This window comes from Artemia franciscana, chromosome 2 (genome assembly GCF_032884065.1).
Source record: "Artemia franciscana chromosome 2, ASM3288406v1, whole genome shotgun sequence".
In the NCBI taxonomy this organism is placed as follows: domain Eukaryota; kingdom Metazoa; phylum Arthropoda; class Branchiopoda; order Anostraca; family Artemiidae; genus Artemia; species Artemia franciscana.
In genome coordinates, this window is record NC_088864.1 from 17,210,523 (window position 1) to 17,228,629 (window position 18,107).

The 18,107-nt window shown below is 33.0% G+C and overlaps 1 protein-coding gene across 2 annotated transcripts in view; it reads right to left on the reverse strand.

Annotated features, from left to right (window-relative positions):
- The window catches only part of LOC136037980 (ecdysone-induced protein 78C-like), a 107,243-nt gene that overhangs the window by 50,257 nt on the left and 38,879 nt on the right, over window positions 1-18,107 (reverse strand). For both annotated transcript variants that reach the window (XM_065720890.1, XM_065720880.1), the window contains one exon: window positions 10,263-10,381. In XM_065720890.1, coding sequence (XP_065576962.1) covers window positions 10,263-10,381 — 119 coding nt within the window. The remainder of the gene's footprint in view (window positions 1-10,262; window positions 10,382-18,107) is intronic.

An 18,107-nucleotide genomic window follows, 5' to 3' on the forward strand; every position in this document is an offset into this window, starting at 1 on the left:
GTTCCTGCTCTTATCAGCTACCCATGCTCTTTGGCTAATACTATAATCAATCTTTGTCAATTTCTAGTGCTATTTGGCTAATCGCTACTTAAAACACTAAATGAGGCTTACCCAAAATTTTTGTGACTGCATTTCAAGAGTTGTTGGAAGGCATATTTTGCAGTGCTTTCAGGTTATATTTTACAAAGTTACATAATTACATTAATGAGTTTAAGAGGGCTCCTTCTTTGATAATCCTACATTCTTCCTATAGTTGTAAAATATGTTATATAGTTGCATTTACAAATGAAGAGGGTATTTTCATAAGTAAGTAATATTAATCCGATGTTGAACAAAAAACGAAAAAATCTATAATGTACGAAATACTTTAAAGAATTTCTTTAAAGTTTCCATTAAAGCAGGAAAAGGTTTTCAATTAAAATTTTTCCCAATTAACTCCGAACTATTTTTTTTAGCGAAGTTCACTCAGATGCAAAGATTATTTCATCATTTCTTTCAAAATACTTTATGTAAGTTTCTCTGCGTTATCGGTTAATAAACATTTTTTATTTCGTTTTTTTATTTCGTCTAACATTCGTTTATTTCACCTATTTGTTTTTCTTTTACTTCACCATTAAATAAATCCTGCGTATGTTCCTGAATGTCCCTGTCGCCAAGATTGATGGGTAGTTTTTGAGAATGATAATGATAAAAAGTCATCATTTCTTTCAAAATTTCTTTACGTAAATTTCTCTGCGTTATCGGTTAATAAATACGTATTGTAGACTACAAAACAAATTCTTGAATGCTCGAAAAAGGTTAATTTTATTATTATTCAACAAAACTATTTCTATTTTTACAAAAAAATTAAAATAATAGAGTGTACGGTTAGATATTTTATTGAAAGACAGCAGAGACAAATCATCTGACTATGAACATCAATGAAGAATCACAAAATATTAATTCAAAGCCCAAAAACAAGCTTATCTGAAAAAAAAAACTCATGACATATACTAATGATAACTTATAAAATAAACCATATGGCTCTAAAGTGGCTAAATATAGTATTCTTTGCGTGATAAATTTGACATTTACATTCTAAAAATGTAACGAGAAACAGCACAATAACAATAAATTTGAAAGTCGGTTACAGAAGAAACAAAAAAGAATGGCGTGGGTTCCTCCCTGAGAGGATACATAGGTATAACGGGGGGGGGGTAATACCACAAGACATGGAAGCACTTATTCACAGCTGTTTCAAAGAGCTTAAGTAAATGGCTCTAAGCTACTATTGTGTCATAAATAATAGAAACAGAGACACAATAATTATTAAAAAAAAAACAAAAAAAAAAACAACAACATACAGACAGGAAAAGAGAAATAGGAGATAATACCAAGTCATTTACAACACCATGTCTGCTCTAAACCCTTCCCACTCACACGCATAATAGCTATATAAATATCGTTCTTGGGATTTGAAATAGTAGTCTGAACTTTCAAGTTTTTAGAACTCCTTGTTTTTGTATCTTTTAAATGAAACCTTCTTGGATATCCCTGGTATGACTTTGGAAACAGCATTCCTACGTAATCTCATGGCTGCGTCTTCAGTTAGATCATTAGCAAAGGAAAGGTGCATCACTAAAACCAAAATTGCATAAAAAAAAATATATATATATATATATATATATATATATATATATATATATATATATATATATATATATATATATATATATATATATATATATATATATATATATAGACACCTGTCTATATATTTAGACAGGTGAAATAGGGTATATGCAAAATCAGGGTATATGTCTATATATGCATGGTATATGCAAACTGCATGCCTACTATCACCCCCTTCCATAAGGAGTATATTTAAATCTTGTTGAGATTCGGGACAGAATGCTGAACTAGAATTTTCAAACCTCCTTTTTTGGGACTTTAAGGATGTTTAAACCAACCAAGTAATTTACAACTAAATCTTACTCTCAACATTCTCACATACTGACACACAACTGGCGCAAGAAAAATGAATAAACAAAAATCAAGCATCTTAAGGTGATGGGGAAAATGGGATGAACTTTAATTTTTTAAACTTCTTTCTCTTTGTGTTTCTATAGGAGATTTAAACCTCCTTGGTTATCATTGGCATAACTTTAAAACGTTATGTTGCCCCTAAATAATTTCCTGACTGTACTGCTAGCTTAATCTTCAACATAAAAAAAAGGCGATTTGCTAAAACCAGTTTTTTACGTATATAAAAATGCGCAGCTAACTGTATACATTTTACTTAAAAGAATTTTAGAAATGAAAGCCAATAGTTATGATAAGATTAGATTCAGCTTTTTATATATACTACTGAATAAAAAGAGGGACAGAGAAGAGAAGATAATCTTATTATAAGAGCAGGGAATTACAGTACTTATTTACCACCTTTCAGAACAGCCTTTCTTAGAAACCAAATATACTCTTTCTACTTGGCACACAATCAACGCCAGGAACCACTATGCCAACCTAATGTTTTATTGCACAAAGCAAATTGTCCTTTCTGCAACTTTTTAATCACTTTATGATATGGATAGGCTACTGAAGAAAAAAGGAGAATATAGGCTACTTACGCATTTTTCGAATGTTATTGCTTGGGGACAATGCTAGGGAGGCATATAAAAAACCTAAAAGTTAACAAGTCAAATCGTAAAAGAAATATCCAATGTTGAGGGGAAATATACTCAAACCCCTTCCCTGAGTAAGTGCATGTTTCATTAAACGTGGCCAGTGTGTTCAAATATCCACCAGACAAATCCAATTCCTGTAAAATTCTACATGAGAACACTCAATCTATGCAAACATCAGTACGGCAAAATTCTACAAAACTTATTGTCCCAAATACTTCTGAGTGGAATAAAAAAAAGGCTTAATAATACACTCAAACTATTTTCAAATAATTACTAATCAGAAAAAAGCTTTGATACCACGACCCTCAGAACCACCTAGACCCAATTCTGGAGGATTGTTCCAAGAGACGGATCAAAAAATTCAAAATACATTTCAGTAGGGCCGGGACAGTTCAGACAACTCTTGTGATAGTGACCCCAGAGGTATGTCTCTATTTGATCCCAAATTGACAAGAGTCGAACGTTAAACTGTGTATTTGTCTATATTAGGTTAATAAAATGGAGGTTGAGTTTTACTACAGTTTCAGTTTAGTTACTTTAGTTACTTTAGTTAAGTTTGGTTAATCATAATGAAATGTACCGAAATATGATGGAAATACAATATTTAGTAAAAAATTTATGAGAACTATAAGAAAGAATTATGGTGGGGGCCGCACAGAACACATTATATTAAATACCTAACCTAACCTAACCCAATCAAAATGCCATTACCTACAACGTAGATTTCAACTGAGCCCAAGCTAATTTTCTTCGGATACTGACAGGTAAAACTGGCAATTATCTTATCTGTATATCCACATTCTCGAATGTGTACCGAATAATACATAAATACCATAAAAAACATCATTTAATAATTAACATAAATACAGCCATTAAAAAGGTTCAGGTTTAGAGGCGAAGGATATCTAAGGACGCTGTTAGTATTATCAAGTAAAGGGCTCGGCATTAGGAGCAACGACATTTACCAAGTAAACGTCTTGAACAGGAGGATGTTGAAACAATACCCTATGAGCCTTTCCTCCCCCCCTGCGAGTTTTTCTAACGACCGTGACTGATATCCGTCAATTCTTCAAACTGTAAAAAAAATATGTATTTCTTCTCATGTAAAGATCAGAAGAAAAAAAGAAAACGGATCATGTAGACTCAATTTTATTGATAGTATATTTTCAGCTTTTTTCGTGACTTAGGAATCCATGGGTGTAACAGTGCTTGTTTAAATATTGTTTATGCCCAAGAGCAAACGGTAAACTTGAAAACTCAAGGCTAGACGACAAAAAGCAAAAAACCGCATCTCAACTGAGTTAAAGAATTTGTCTGGACAAAATCGTTGGCATGAAATCAATAGGCAATATTGAAAACCGTTAAGTTAGGCTGGCCATTAAGAAAAAATATCTTCCTTGCATGTTTAGGATACAAACAAGAGCTTCCTCTACCGTCTTTGGCTATGCCCCAAGAGAGCATCAACCTGTTGAGCAAAATTGAGCAAACAAGATGAAGCTGTATGCAGCCCCTTTTTATGCCTCCTAACGTTTTAATATTCTAGCAGTACCACTCTTACAGTAGTTTCGCGCCATTAAGACGCTGAATCAGTGTTGCCAATGAAAAATGTCCCAACTGCTGCATTGGAACCGTTCAATTATTTCCAGTTTTTATTCATTTTTCTGTACAACCTTATATTTTATATTTTGCTTTATTCAGTGTGTGTTGTGATGAATAAATAGTAAATTCTCTATCTTACATAGATTCTAAAAAAAAGAATAGAATGCAAATATTTCAGTGGAACTTGAAAATTTCGGTTCAGTATCTATAATGAATTTATCAATTCTGATCCTTCATAAATTTTTTTCATAAAATTCTATTTCACAGCCGATATCTGATAATCCTCCATACCTGGTAAGCAATAAGGGTTTCAAAGAGCTTGACAAAATGATTTCCCATGTTTGAATGGCCAATCAATGTCGTTGAACTTATTCAGCTGCCTTTTTACAGTTGCTTAGGAAGGGCCTCCTCTATTTTAGCAAGTATCTATCTCTAATGTTTGTTTTGTTTTGATTCTGTCCTGAGGAGTCTAATCTTTACTTTTTGCATTTCTTCTTATGCAATGAGGACGCTTGAACAGAGGGACCGAAATATTTTCTTTTTATAACCATCTGGAATTACCACCGTCTTTTATTCGTCACATTTTTTTTCATTTAGTTTCCATTTGCCCCCCCCTACCCATATATTTAGAAAAATATGTTGACTTGTTGTGGAAATTTTGTGGAACAGAAAAATTGTTGTGGAAATTTTGGCCTAAATTTGAACTCAGAACCTGAGTTGCAGTTTCCTACACTTTTTTATTATTTTCGTTATTTTTGAATTAAAATTAAATTGTAAAACTTCTATTTTTAATAATGGAAAATATAAATGCTTCAACCAAAACAAAAAGAAGCTCCAGTACACACCGCACTCACCAGTACGCACTCGAGATTTGGAGCTAAAGGTACGGAATTGAAAGAGCTGAAACGCTTGGGAGACAGGATATATATAATTTGGGCTGTATATTTGCACATTAGGGGGAGGGGGGTTAAGTATACCGGGGCTGCATGCAAAATGTAACCTAACCTAACCAAAATACCAACTAAATATTTATTAAAATGTTGTTTTCCACTGAGCCGTAACTAATTATTTCTGTATACAAGAGCAATAAACCCTTTATTGTCTGATTTTATAGATCCCAATTGTCTAGTGTGTACTGGTTAACAGACAATTACCAAAAAAAGAATATATCGCAGACAATGTGTGATGTAAAATGATAATGATTTCCCGGTGCTTAGATTGGTGGTCCCTGCCCCTTATGTTTTCTTACTATCTTATATTGGGTATGTTTTATGAGATGTGAAACGGCTGGGGATCAAGGATTCGGCTGGGGATCAAGAACTTTCCGCTTATATCACTTGTAATGCAACAGGACATTAAGGATGAAAATAATTGATCTTTCATATCTTGACTGTGACTGTGTCACCAATCATAATCGACTTGTTTAACTGGCAAAACTCCTTCTCCAAAAGGCGAAAATAATAATAAGGAAACTTGAAAAATCATGTAAATCTCCGCACTTGGCCTAAAAAATGGTGGAAAAATTGGAGCAGCAAATTTTTTTGCCAAAACTTTATTTATTTCTGGACACAAGACAACAGTTAATAATGAAAAAACTAATAACTATCTAGTTCAACATTGTAGTAATGGTAAATGTTCCATATCAGATATAACTGTCACAATTTTAGAAAATTTAGAATTAGAAAATTTAAATAAAGAAGAGAAGAATAATAGACTACGTAAACAGGAGGATTTCTGGATCCATACTCTTGGTACAGCTTATCCTTTTGGGTTAAATGATCGTGTAGCAAAATATGGTGACATGTCTCATGTTGTTGTTAAATGTATTGATGGTTTTATGGACCATCCTTCTTTTACTTGTCCTACTAAACGTAAAAAACGATCGAGAGGACATAGGAAAAATAATAGAAAAAATGAATTAGATGTACATATGCTTTCTATAGATCTATGCCAGCTACTTGAATCTAGGGGTATGATTTCTGTAATAAAGTGTCTAAATAATTTATCCAAGAGGAATTTAATCAAACTTTTCTGGATTGTGAAGAATAATACAGCTCTTGATTATAATTTTAAAGTAATATGTGATACAATTTGCATTCTAACTAAAACGAAATTTATTTCAAAAAAGAAGAAGTTCGATAAGATTAGTAATAAGGATAACAGATTATATTTACCTATTAATTTTACTTGTAAGCAGATTGAAGATATTAATTTACCAGAAATTTTAAATCAGCGGCATGTGAAACAGGCCCTTCCTAGTAATTTAAATTATAATGATAGTCCAGTTTTAACTTATAAATTTTCAAAAACTATTGGGCAAATTATTTTTAATTATAATTTAATACTAAAAAAACTAGATAGCGATATAAATTGGAAACCGGTTTGTAATTGTAAGCAACTTGGCCCATTTGTAAATCCTACTTACAAACATGTTATAACAGGGGACTTGTCAATAATAAAGCAAGATGATCTTCAAATTATAATGAATAAAGGGGCAAATTTCCGTCTTTCTCATCATCTGAAACCATCGAGTGTTCTTGATGGCTTGGAAAATGATTTTGATTTATTTATTGATAAGTGGTGTAAGAAAGAGAATAAAAATAAAGAGAGTTTTCAAAGTTGGAAGAATTTAATTATTAGTAGAGTAAGAAATAAAATATATTCTAACTTAAAAAATAGTAACACTAAATCATTATTTTATAATGCGAAGGTTAAACAAGCAATTGCTAATCTAAAGAACGAATTTGTAATTGTGCCAGTGGATAAAGCTAATAATAATTTTGCCATAATTTGTCAGAAGCTGTATTGTGATATCTTAAAAAGGGAGTTATGCACAACTAATGTTTATGAAAAGGTAAATATAGAGGATGAGAATTTAATTGAAAAGACTGAAGAAATACTTTTTAAAAATTTTAATATTAAAATAAATGACAATGATAAAAAGTTCCCTTTCCTATATTGGACTGTAAAATTTCATAAGAATCCCCCTAAACCACGGTTTATTGCTGGAGCAGCTAAATGTCCAACCCGCATTGCTGCTACTGACCTCTCTTTAATTTTAAAGGAAATTGTAAATAAACTTAAAACCTATTGTTCTGGTATTAAAAAATTTTCGAATTTTAATCCATATTGGAGTGTTAATAATTCACTGCTGGTGATAGATTCTTTAACAATGGTTTCAGCTAAAAGAATTGAGTCTTTCGATTTTGCGACAATGTATACTAATTTGTCACTCAATTTAGTGTTTGATAATTTAAAAACTGTTATAAAGAAATCTTTCCTCTTATCTAGTAAAAGGTTCTTGAAAATAGACAGTTATAATAAAAAAGCCATATGGACAAACTGCTTTAATACTACAGTTAACTTGAGATGTTACAGCTTGGATATGATTTTTGAGTTATTGGAATTTGTTTTATACAATACTTATATAAGATTTGGGGGTGATTTGTACAAGCAAATTATGGGAATTCCCATGGGGGGGAATGCCAGCCCATTTATAGCTGACTTGTTTTTAAGTCAACTAGAATATAAATATATGATGGATAAGAATAATCCAATTAATTTAAAACATGCTTTGTCAAATAATAAAAGATATTTAGATGATATTTTGGTCTTAAATTGTAAGGATTTCATTGATATTTCTAAAAATATATATCCATCAGAGCTTATTCTTGAGCCTAGTCATGGCGCTGGTCATGAAGATCATTTCTTAGATTTAAATATTAATATTTGTGATAATAATAAATTAAGTTTTAAAATGTATAATAAAACGGATGATTTTGATTTTGAAGTGATTAGTTTCCCATTCCCTGAAAGTAATATACACTCAAATATCACATATTCAGCGTTTTTCTCACAGTTACTTCGTTATGCAAGGATTTGTAGTAATTATATTGATTTTAAAAATAGATGTAAAATCTTAAGCCAAAAATTGATATCAAGAGGTTTTTCTGCAAATAAATTAACTTGGCAATTTAAAAAATTTAGTTTTCATTATAACGAACTTTTAAATAAATATCAAAAGAATTATCTAGAAATACTTAAAGAAATTTTTAACTAATTTCGGAGGTTCGAGAAATGTTGTCACAGCGCCATTTATTTTGAATTGTGTTTCTATTTGAGCGGAATTTTTAAAAAATTAGCCACATGGTAAAGATGAATTATATAATTGTTTAGTTCATTCAGGTTTTTTGCAATGTGTTAATATTTGTGATTTGGTAAAATTTATAATATTTAGTTTACCTATTGTTGCTAAAGGGAGGGATATATTAATAGGATAAGCTTGTTTTGGTTTTACTTGGTTGTTTTACATTTGCTGTTTTTTTTTTCATAGGCATGTATTTTGGGGGTGATACCTGACGCGGGGATGCCATGGATATTCTGTGGTAGCCACAACACTGTGCTGGGTAGAGAATTTAGAGTGGCGAAACCCTATATAGGCCAGTGTATTCTCCTGATGAGCCCTTATGTTGGGTGTTGCCTCTGAATTATTTGTCTATATTATTTTTTCTATTGTTTGGTAAATGACGACTTATACTTATTGACGACATGACTGCCTGTCCATGGATTATTCTTTATGGTTGATTGTGTGTGGCTATGCTGTTTGACCTATGTGATTGTATGGATGAGTAGGGTTAAGGCCTCATTCAAGTGCTGGTCTATATTAATAACTAATTTAGGAAAACAGTCTTCCTTTTCTCCTTCTGTCTCTTTTTTTTTTTTTTTTTTTTTTTTTTTTTTTTTTGTGCTGTAGCATTGGTGATTTCTCTTTTCATGATATATATATATATATATATATATATATATATATATATATATATATATATATATATATATATATATATATATATATATATATATATATATATATACTATCTTTATTAACGGACAATAATTGTGTATTTTTCAAACTGTTGGTTTCAACGAAGTATAACTGAGGAGCGACTCGGCTCAATAGTAACCGAGGCTCTAAAAAAGGAAATGTTAATATCAGTCGATACATCAAAAGAATCAGCTTATTATGCTGATTCCAAATATATAAGATCCATCAAGTTTAGTGTTACCCATCAAAAGTTACGAGCCTAAGAAAATTTGCCTGATTTTTGAAATAGGGGGGAAATATCCCCAAAAATTGAATGAATCTTAAATGAAAATCGCACCAACAGATTCAGCGTACCAGGGAATCCTACTGTAGAATTTTGAAACTCCTATCTGTAAAAATTTGGAATTTTGCTATTTTTGCCAGAAAACAGATCACGGATGCATGTTAATTTACCAATTTCCCGACATTACCTGAAAAATGAACAGAAATTATTTCATATATGAAGGGTTGTTCCCTACTCAATGCCTTGCTCTTTATGCTGAAGTTTGACTGTTTGTCCAAATTTTTTAAGAGCATCTACTGAAACACGGTTTAATTAGAATAGGAAGCTTTTTTAAAGTGCTTAGAGCTTTAGCGTAATGAGAAAGGTATTGAGGAGGGGGCAACCCTTCTTGTACAGAATAAATCTGCCAAAATATACAAATTTTGTTTAATTTTTCATGTACGGTGAGCCAAATTCGAACATCCATTGTCAAAAAACATTCAGTAATCGAATAAAAAGCAATTTTTTTTAACTGAAAGTAAGGGGCGGCAATAAAACTTAAAACGAACATAAATTATTCCGTACATGAAAGTGCTCGTCCCCTCCTCAACACTTCGCTCTTTATGCTAAAGTTTTATTTTTTTGAAAAATAGAGTTTTGACAAAGAGTCAAACTTTAGCGTAAAGAGCGAGGCGTTGAGGAGGGACAACCACTTTCATATACATAATAATTTCTATTCCTAAGTCTTAATGTCGCTCCTTACTTTGAGTTAAAAAAAACTTATTTATTCATTGAATTTCTCAGAAACGGCTTCATAATTTTTCGTGAAAATAGCATGATCTGTAATCTGTTTATATCCCTTGGGGAGCTAATTAATAAAATAAAAAAACATTGAATATATACAAAGTTTCTTTACCTTGCAACCTTCGCAGGATGTAACACCATAATGGTAACCCGATGCTTTATCTCCACACACCTTGCACGGCACAAAATGTTTACTAGAACTTGCAGATTCGCTTGAGCTTTGCACTTGTTCTAAATTATAAAAATTGCGATTAAAAACAATACTAACCCATCAATCTCATAATAGTAACCTTTTAACGCCCTAATGCCATCTTAATGCCTGATAACGCCCCGCCACAAAATCAAGTCGTTCGTGACAACAAACTATAGGTAATGAACGACTCGACTCAATAGTAATTGAAACTGTAAAGTAAACAATTTTGACAAAAAACGAAAGAACGAGCCTTTTATGCTGATACCAAATATATAAAATTCGCTTTGTTTAATGATGACCATCAAAAACTATGAGCCTGAGAAATTATCCCTGATTTTATAAAAAGAGGAGAAATGCCCCCCGAAAATCAAGCGATCTGAAGAAAATCACAGCGCTAAGTTCACTCTATTATAGAATCCTAATGTAGAAGTTTCAAGCTCCTATGCATAAAAACGCAGAATTTTGTGTTATTTGCCCTAGAAGAACGACCAGAGATGGCTGTGTAATTGCTTTTTCCCCAGGGATGATCGCACAGAACCAATAGTCCTAAAAGATTGGGAAAGGGTTCAACCGAACGGAAATTAAAACTTTGAGTGCCTTTTTAAGTGACCAATACTTTTTACCACAAGAAAGTTGCGATTTTTGCCATTTTTCGGCACAAAACTACGGTTCCCAATGACCGCGTTGTTATCGATTGAAATATCTGAGATAGACAATCGAATTTAAAACTATCAATAAACTTTATATTGAGCTTCCCAATTGGAAAAGAAGTGATGCCACATGGTGGTATTTCGTTCCTGGAAAGTCACGTGGTATCCCTTTCCTTGACTGAATTTTTCCAAAACTAACAAAATACGCCCTGCCTCCGTGGATACTTTTCTTGTGATTTGATAAAATTCAGAATCCGAAGTTTCATTATAATTTTCCTTATCTTTTCACTCTGAGGCCAGAAGTGAATATTGAGCACTTGGAAAAGAATTTCCCAATTGGAAAAAAAGTGATGCCACAAAAAGATGCCACATGGTGACGTTTTCGTTCCTGGAAAGTCACGTAGTTCATCCAAGATAAATGCTTAATATTGTCATTTATCTTAATGCTAACTAGTTGATTAACTAGATTATTCATGAAATTATAATTAGGGATGTATAATTGCGTGTCAGCTATTATGGAGGATGAGTGGTGAATCAATGTACTTGCGGGGGGGGGGGTGCTTAAAAAAGGCATTTTAATGTCAGATTGTTGCCGTAGAGAGAGAACCTCATATTGAAATCGATCAAAAAGTATATTTTACTCTTATTGCTGTGATTTTCATTAGAATATATTCTCAGGGTCATAAACCTAACAGTTACAAGGGTTCTTTTCCGAAAAAGTCTTACGATCTCAAGCTTAGAAAGTACAGACTCCAACAAGCCTTTGTCTTCCGACTGAAAATGCACTAATGATTTTTTTTTCTTTTAAGGCAAATCTCTGGTTCCAAGAACATTTATTTTGAAACCAAATTTCCAAGCTAGAGCCTTACAGAGAAAGTAAGGGAACATTATAATCTAAGTACTATTTCTATATTCTAAATATTTCTAAACGCCAGTCCAAAATATAAAAAAACCTAAACATGTAATTGTTTAAACATGTAAAAAACATAAACATGTAATTATAAAAAAACCTAAACCTAAAACCTGATTATAATCTGAACATGTAAAATATTATTTCAAGCTTAAATGTTCAAGATTAAATTTAGATGATTTATTAGTCGCTAGACTGCCGTTAACTTCCGATTGAGAGTAAAGCAATCAAAAGCTTCTTTTTTGGGCAAATTAAAAATAGCCGAAAATGATTTATTGCTATTCGCTGCACATTTTTCAAATTAGAGGCTTACTGAGAAAGTAGGAAAAACATCAATCAAGCACATTGAAAAAAGTCTATATCAATTCAAGGTCTAGATCCAATGTTATTAGATGTTTAGCCAAAAAAGTAATTTTCATTTTGGGCGTGGTAGTATGCACTCTTATTGGGAAGGGCTGGTAAAACTGTAACATGTTACCCTTGCGGTAGGAAAAAAAAAACGCTGGAGTCTTTACTGGAGTCACGATTCCAGCGGGCTGGCTATAGTATGAAGGTCAATAATTGTCCTTGGTTTATTAAAAAAGTAATGTTAGAAATATTAGTTTTCTTTGCTCGCTTTCTTGACAGAAGCATAATGGAATTTTTGACTGGGCATAGCTTAGTCTCAAGAGCATAGACAAAACTATCCTTCCTGCGTATTTGTTGGCGTGGATTAAGAGTTATTCTTTTCGATATCTTAAAAACGACGAGGATTGCAGACAAGAATTTCAATTTTTTTAAGAAACGGTTTAGGCCAGGGTACCCATCAAAAGGTAAGGTAAATTTTAAAACCCCAAGATTCTTTAAAAACTACCAAGAAAGTACTGAACCAAAGAACTGGTTATCTGCGGCTAGTGTGCTGAACTTTAACCAATATTATGTGTACAATGCATTAACTGGCTTAGACAAAGCTGTAAAAAATCGTAAGGCCCCTTTCACATTGATGCGTTACTTTTTTGAACTAAACTGCACAAGCTGTACGCTACACTTATGAAGCGATAACGGAGAACTTGTACAGCGAAATATATTTTCCTAACTATAGAATTAATTTCCTAACTGTATCAAGCTGAAACAATAACACTGTGAAGTCGGAGAAGACGTAAGAACGGTACTCTGATGGCATAGTGGTAAGAAAACACCTCTACTTTATGTTTTTACAACGAATTATTATATCTTTACTATAAATTATACTCAAATTATTATTCTACCTTCTGTCCCTATATCGAATTATTATCACCCTTGAGGAATTCCTCAAGCGAATTATTATCCGCTTGTCACATCTGAAAAGGCGTATTCACTTCACACAAGATGGCTATACGAGGTGTCCTGACCATTGTTGGGACAACCAATGCTTTAGCGTTTTTTGCTTAAATACCGTATAACAAATTTTTAGGGACTACGTATGCAATTCATCTAAACACTAATTACTGCATATTTCTTATTCAAGTCCTTGAACAAAAAGCTGTTCCCACGAAAAGCTTAAAAATTTTATTTTCGCTTTCCTGTTAAGTATGAAAATATGAGATAAATTCTTTCGTTTTTAGGCATGATAATATAATATTATTTAAGAAAAAAAAGAACCACAAATTCGGTCGAAGTCCTCTCATACCTAAATTCCCATGAAATTTGCGCATCGTTTGTGATTGTATTGAGTCAGGTTAATTACAAGGTTTTACGTAAATAATGACTAACATTTTGCAGTAAAAAATTTCGAGAGATTATAAACCGTATAATCTTAGGGAGAAAAGTTTGAAACACATTTTGGAATATCAGCGAAAACACTTTAAGTGTGATAGAAGAAATAAGAGAAATAGAGAAATAGAAATATAAGAGAAATAAAAATAAGATAGAAGAAATAGTAGAAGAAGTTTCTGTGTGACAGATGTTACGAGAATTAAATTAAAAGAAATAGTTTTTTCTAATGTTTCTAAATAGAATATTTCTAAAGAAATGTTCTTTAGATTGGTAGCGTAAATATTTGCCTGAAGATAGACACAATTTCTTTGCCAATTCGTTTCTTCTATGCAGTAATAAGTGGGTAAAGTGCCCGAATCCATTAAAAAAAAGAAAAATTATGGAAGATTAGCTAGTTGAATTTGAAATTCAAGTCACTTTACAAACGAAAAAGCATAGCTGCGAATGTCTCCCTCTTTTTCGTAAACGGGGAAATCCTCTCTGGCAATTAACTTTTGTTGGGTTACTTTAAATTTAACGAATTTTATATTCCTGGAAATATCATAAAGAGTTGTTTCTTGAAATGTATATATTTCTTTTATAAATTTTGTTTTAAGTCTAAGTTACTATAAGCACGACTCGTACCATGCTTACAGTTCTTTGTCAAGTAACTGCTTAAAATACCAAAAATAAAAATAAGACCCAATATTTCCAAAATTTTGTCGACAAAAAGTACGGATTTGATATATATCGAATTATCATAAAGAGCTGATTCTTCTAATATATATATTTCTATTACATCCTTTTTTTCAACTTTAGGTTACTATAAGCACGACTCCTATCTTACTTACAGTTAATTGCCAAGTAACTGCTTCTGTATCAAAAGTAAACACAAAACCCAGTATTTCCAAACAAAAAGTCGACAAAAAACCTCACTGTGATGCTTGCATCTCTTTTTTCGGAAAATTCCTGGCGACACTCAACATGCCCCTCTTTCTTAATTTAATCTTTTGTGTCACAGAAAAAAAAAAACTGTAATAAGAAGGGAACTATCACCCCGCATCACATATTTTCAAGGTTAATTGAAATGAAGGGAGACTAATGAGTAGTTCGTACCTCCCCCATACCCTGTTGTATTTAAACCCAAACACTCATGGAAAGTTTATAGCCAAATTTAGATATAAAAATGCTCTTTTTAAGGCATCAGATAACCCCCATTCCCACCTATACATTGGTCCACTGGCCCTCCTATATAATAGCTGATACAAAATTATACATCACTGTACATAATTTTTTCAAACATAAAGTGAAGCAGCTTGGTTTTATGAAGCTTTAAAAGAAGTCTCTGTATTAACCGTTAAATTAAAATGAACCACATGAATTTTTAGGAGCGAATGCCACGCCGTGCGTTATTGTTGCCTTAACTGGGAAACTCAATATTTAGCTGTATTTAGCTTTTTTGAACATAAATTTTAAATTCAGAAACAATCTATTGAACATCGAATGATGATTAACATTATCTAAATCGTTAACAAGGGGGATGGGATTGTTGTTCAGTACACAACTTTTCAGATCTCGGAAAAAAATTGAATACGGTGGCCCTCATTCCTTGGTCACTTTACTTTTCATGTGACCCTTACTTTTCCTTGCTACGAAAGTCGAAAAGCCAGCTTTGGACCAGTAAGACGTTGCAAACAGACTTAATATTTGTAGAGCTTTACAATTAAGGAACGTATATTCTTTTTCTTCTTCATATAAGAAAATCGTAAAGCTCCATGCTACCAAAATTCGTCTGCAATCTATTATCACAGGACAACTCCACCAGAGATTTCTAAAGAAGTAAATTCAGATTGAGCTTTATTCAAATATTTTGGGTTACCCTTGAGATGGTACTGGACTACGGCTCAAAGTTTGAAATCCACTGGGTTAAACCGTGATAAAGTTACAGCAAATAGTACAGAAAAAAAAATTCCAAAAATCGGGAGCTAAAGAAGATCAAGTTAGTAAGGAGTTCAAGACAGACAAACAGCACGAGGTTGCGAACTAAGTGAGGAGAGACTCGTAACCGAACCTTCAAATATAGGACTTTTGATAACAAGATGCATCAAAATAATCTGTTTTTTAGGGTGATGGGATAGAGTTCGTTCTTAACTAGGTTATGTCTGACGCCGTAACCATGATCTTAAATATATAAAATTCATGAAGTTAAAAGCTACCCACCCGAAGTCTGAGAAAATTTTCCGGCATTTTTGAAAGAGAAAACATCCCAAAAATGCGAGTGATCGCGAAAATGCGAGTGAAACCTGCATCATAAAATTCAGCATATCAGAGATAATTATTGCAGAGGTTCCTATTACGTATCTATAAAAATGGGAATTTTGTATTTTTTCCGAGAGATACAATAGGGGGTGCGTTTTTATTTTATTTTTTCAGGGGGATTGTATGGATCTAATTACCGTAAAAATCGCAAAAGACTCATTAGAATGGAAATTGTAAGTGCCACTCCTCTTTTTAAGTGGCAAAAAAGACTGTGCAGTAAAGTGGCGTTCTTTCCCGTTTTTGCCCACAAGGCAACGATTTTGCCGTAAAGATGTTAAAATAAAACCATCGTTAAGAAATTCAACAATTACCAATCCATTTAAAATTATGGGCAAATTGTATACTGATTTTCCAAGGTGGTAATGCAAAGCGATGTCGCCTTCATTCGCAAGGATAGGCGTAGTTTAAAAGAAATAAAAGGTAAATATAGAAATTTATTCAGAGCTTTATTTAACCAGTTTGATTCATTTGACGCTCGATAAAATTATGTATAACACTTTACAACTGTTCAGCAGCTGTTATGGAGGGGAATGAGTGGAACTTTATGCATGCGGGAGGGAAAAAGTGCACCCGAAGCCTCAAAAAAGGGCGTTTTATGCCAAAAATTTCTAAGGCTCCGTAAAGCATCAGATAAATATTGAAAGAGGTTGGGGAGGCAGGGGAGGGTTAATTATTCTCTTATCCTTGTTGATTCACTATATATTTTAGGCTATGCCTGTAACATGGATGATGTCGGGTGACATGAAAGGTTAATTAGCAAGGTTAATTAAGCATGTATCTAATCATAACTAATAAACATTATAATGTCGTATGACAAGTAACGCCCTTTCCAGAATTAAGAAAGATTATATAGCCTTTCATTTTCTTCACGGTTTTTTTTTCTAAAAAAAAAAGTTCAATTCACGGGCCTTTTGAAGGCCCTCTATTCACTCGGCGAGGATTGTGAAAAGTTTCGGCCTTCGGCCCTTTCAAATAAGCTGTGCCATATGTGGCAAATGAATTGTGTCATTTTTGCGGGAATTTTTTTATTTTTTTTCCGTCTCTCAAGTAAAATTATACATGCACTTATTCACAGTAATTCAGACTTGAGCAATTCTTCTCTAGCTAAAGCGGTTATGGTGGAGCAGTGTTGCCACGAAGACCCTCAAAACCTATTCCCTCTAAACCTCGGAAAACTGAACTCTCACCAAGTACCCGTGAGAAAAGAATGAGCCATGTCAATTTACTGACATTACACATGTGAAAACCATCGTAGCGTTAAACTGCTGAAGGCCTAATCACTGGCGAGCACTCAACAATCCCACCCTGTTTCAATTTTCTGCTTTGATCCAAGCCCAAGAATCCTCCATAACATATAAAAATCAATTCTCACTATGACGTGGGCCCTGCTGTCACAGACATAGCCAAGGGGATGTTTTCTGGCATCGAAACCATTTCAGCTGCACAAATGCAAAACAATACTTGTGTAGTATTTGGGTCCTTTTCTCCCCCTCTTTCGAGAAGACCCTAGTTACGCCCTTGCGCCTTGCTTTAGTTGTAAAACCTATTTATTGTTAGTAATGATTGTCAAAGACATTAGCTTGTCATATCAAGCATACCATCCTCTTGTGTTTTGTGCTGATCTGTCCTGTCTTTTAAGAACGGTGAGTGAAAAGCCTTTTTAAAACGTTCGAATTCCTTTCATTTCGTCAGACAAAATGGGTCAAATATATCTCGCAGACTCTTACGTGACGTCACATCGTGACATCACCGAAACACGTTTAATTCCGTTAAGCACCTCAGGGCGCTTGATACATGAATCAACCAATGGGCTTGCTTCCATCTTGAAAAGCGCGAGCCAAGAGGTTCAATGTCCCTGAAAAACTTACAGTGGGTCGGGCATCGCTCTTGAATTTTTATGTTTTTTACTTCTTCAAAAATTTTAACAAACAGCCAAGAACCAAATGAAGCAATTCTGGATTATCTTGCTATTCCTCTGTATCATCTACAGTACTTGGTTCATTTTCAAAATCAGAATTGAGTTATTCCAGTACCTCTTTTCACGACCTGTCATTTATTCTTACAGTTCTTTCTAGCTTATCTTGTCGGTTACCAAATGTTATGATATTGAAGTTGTATTCCCCCTTGAACTTATATTTCATTTAAGTTGTCCATTTTTATATTATTTTACTC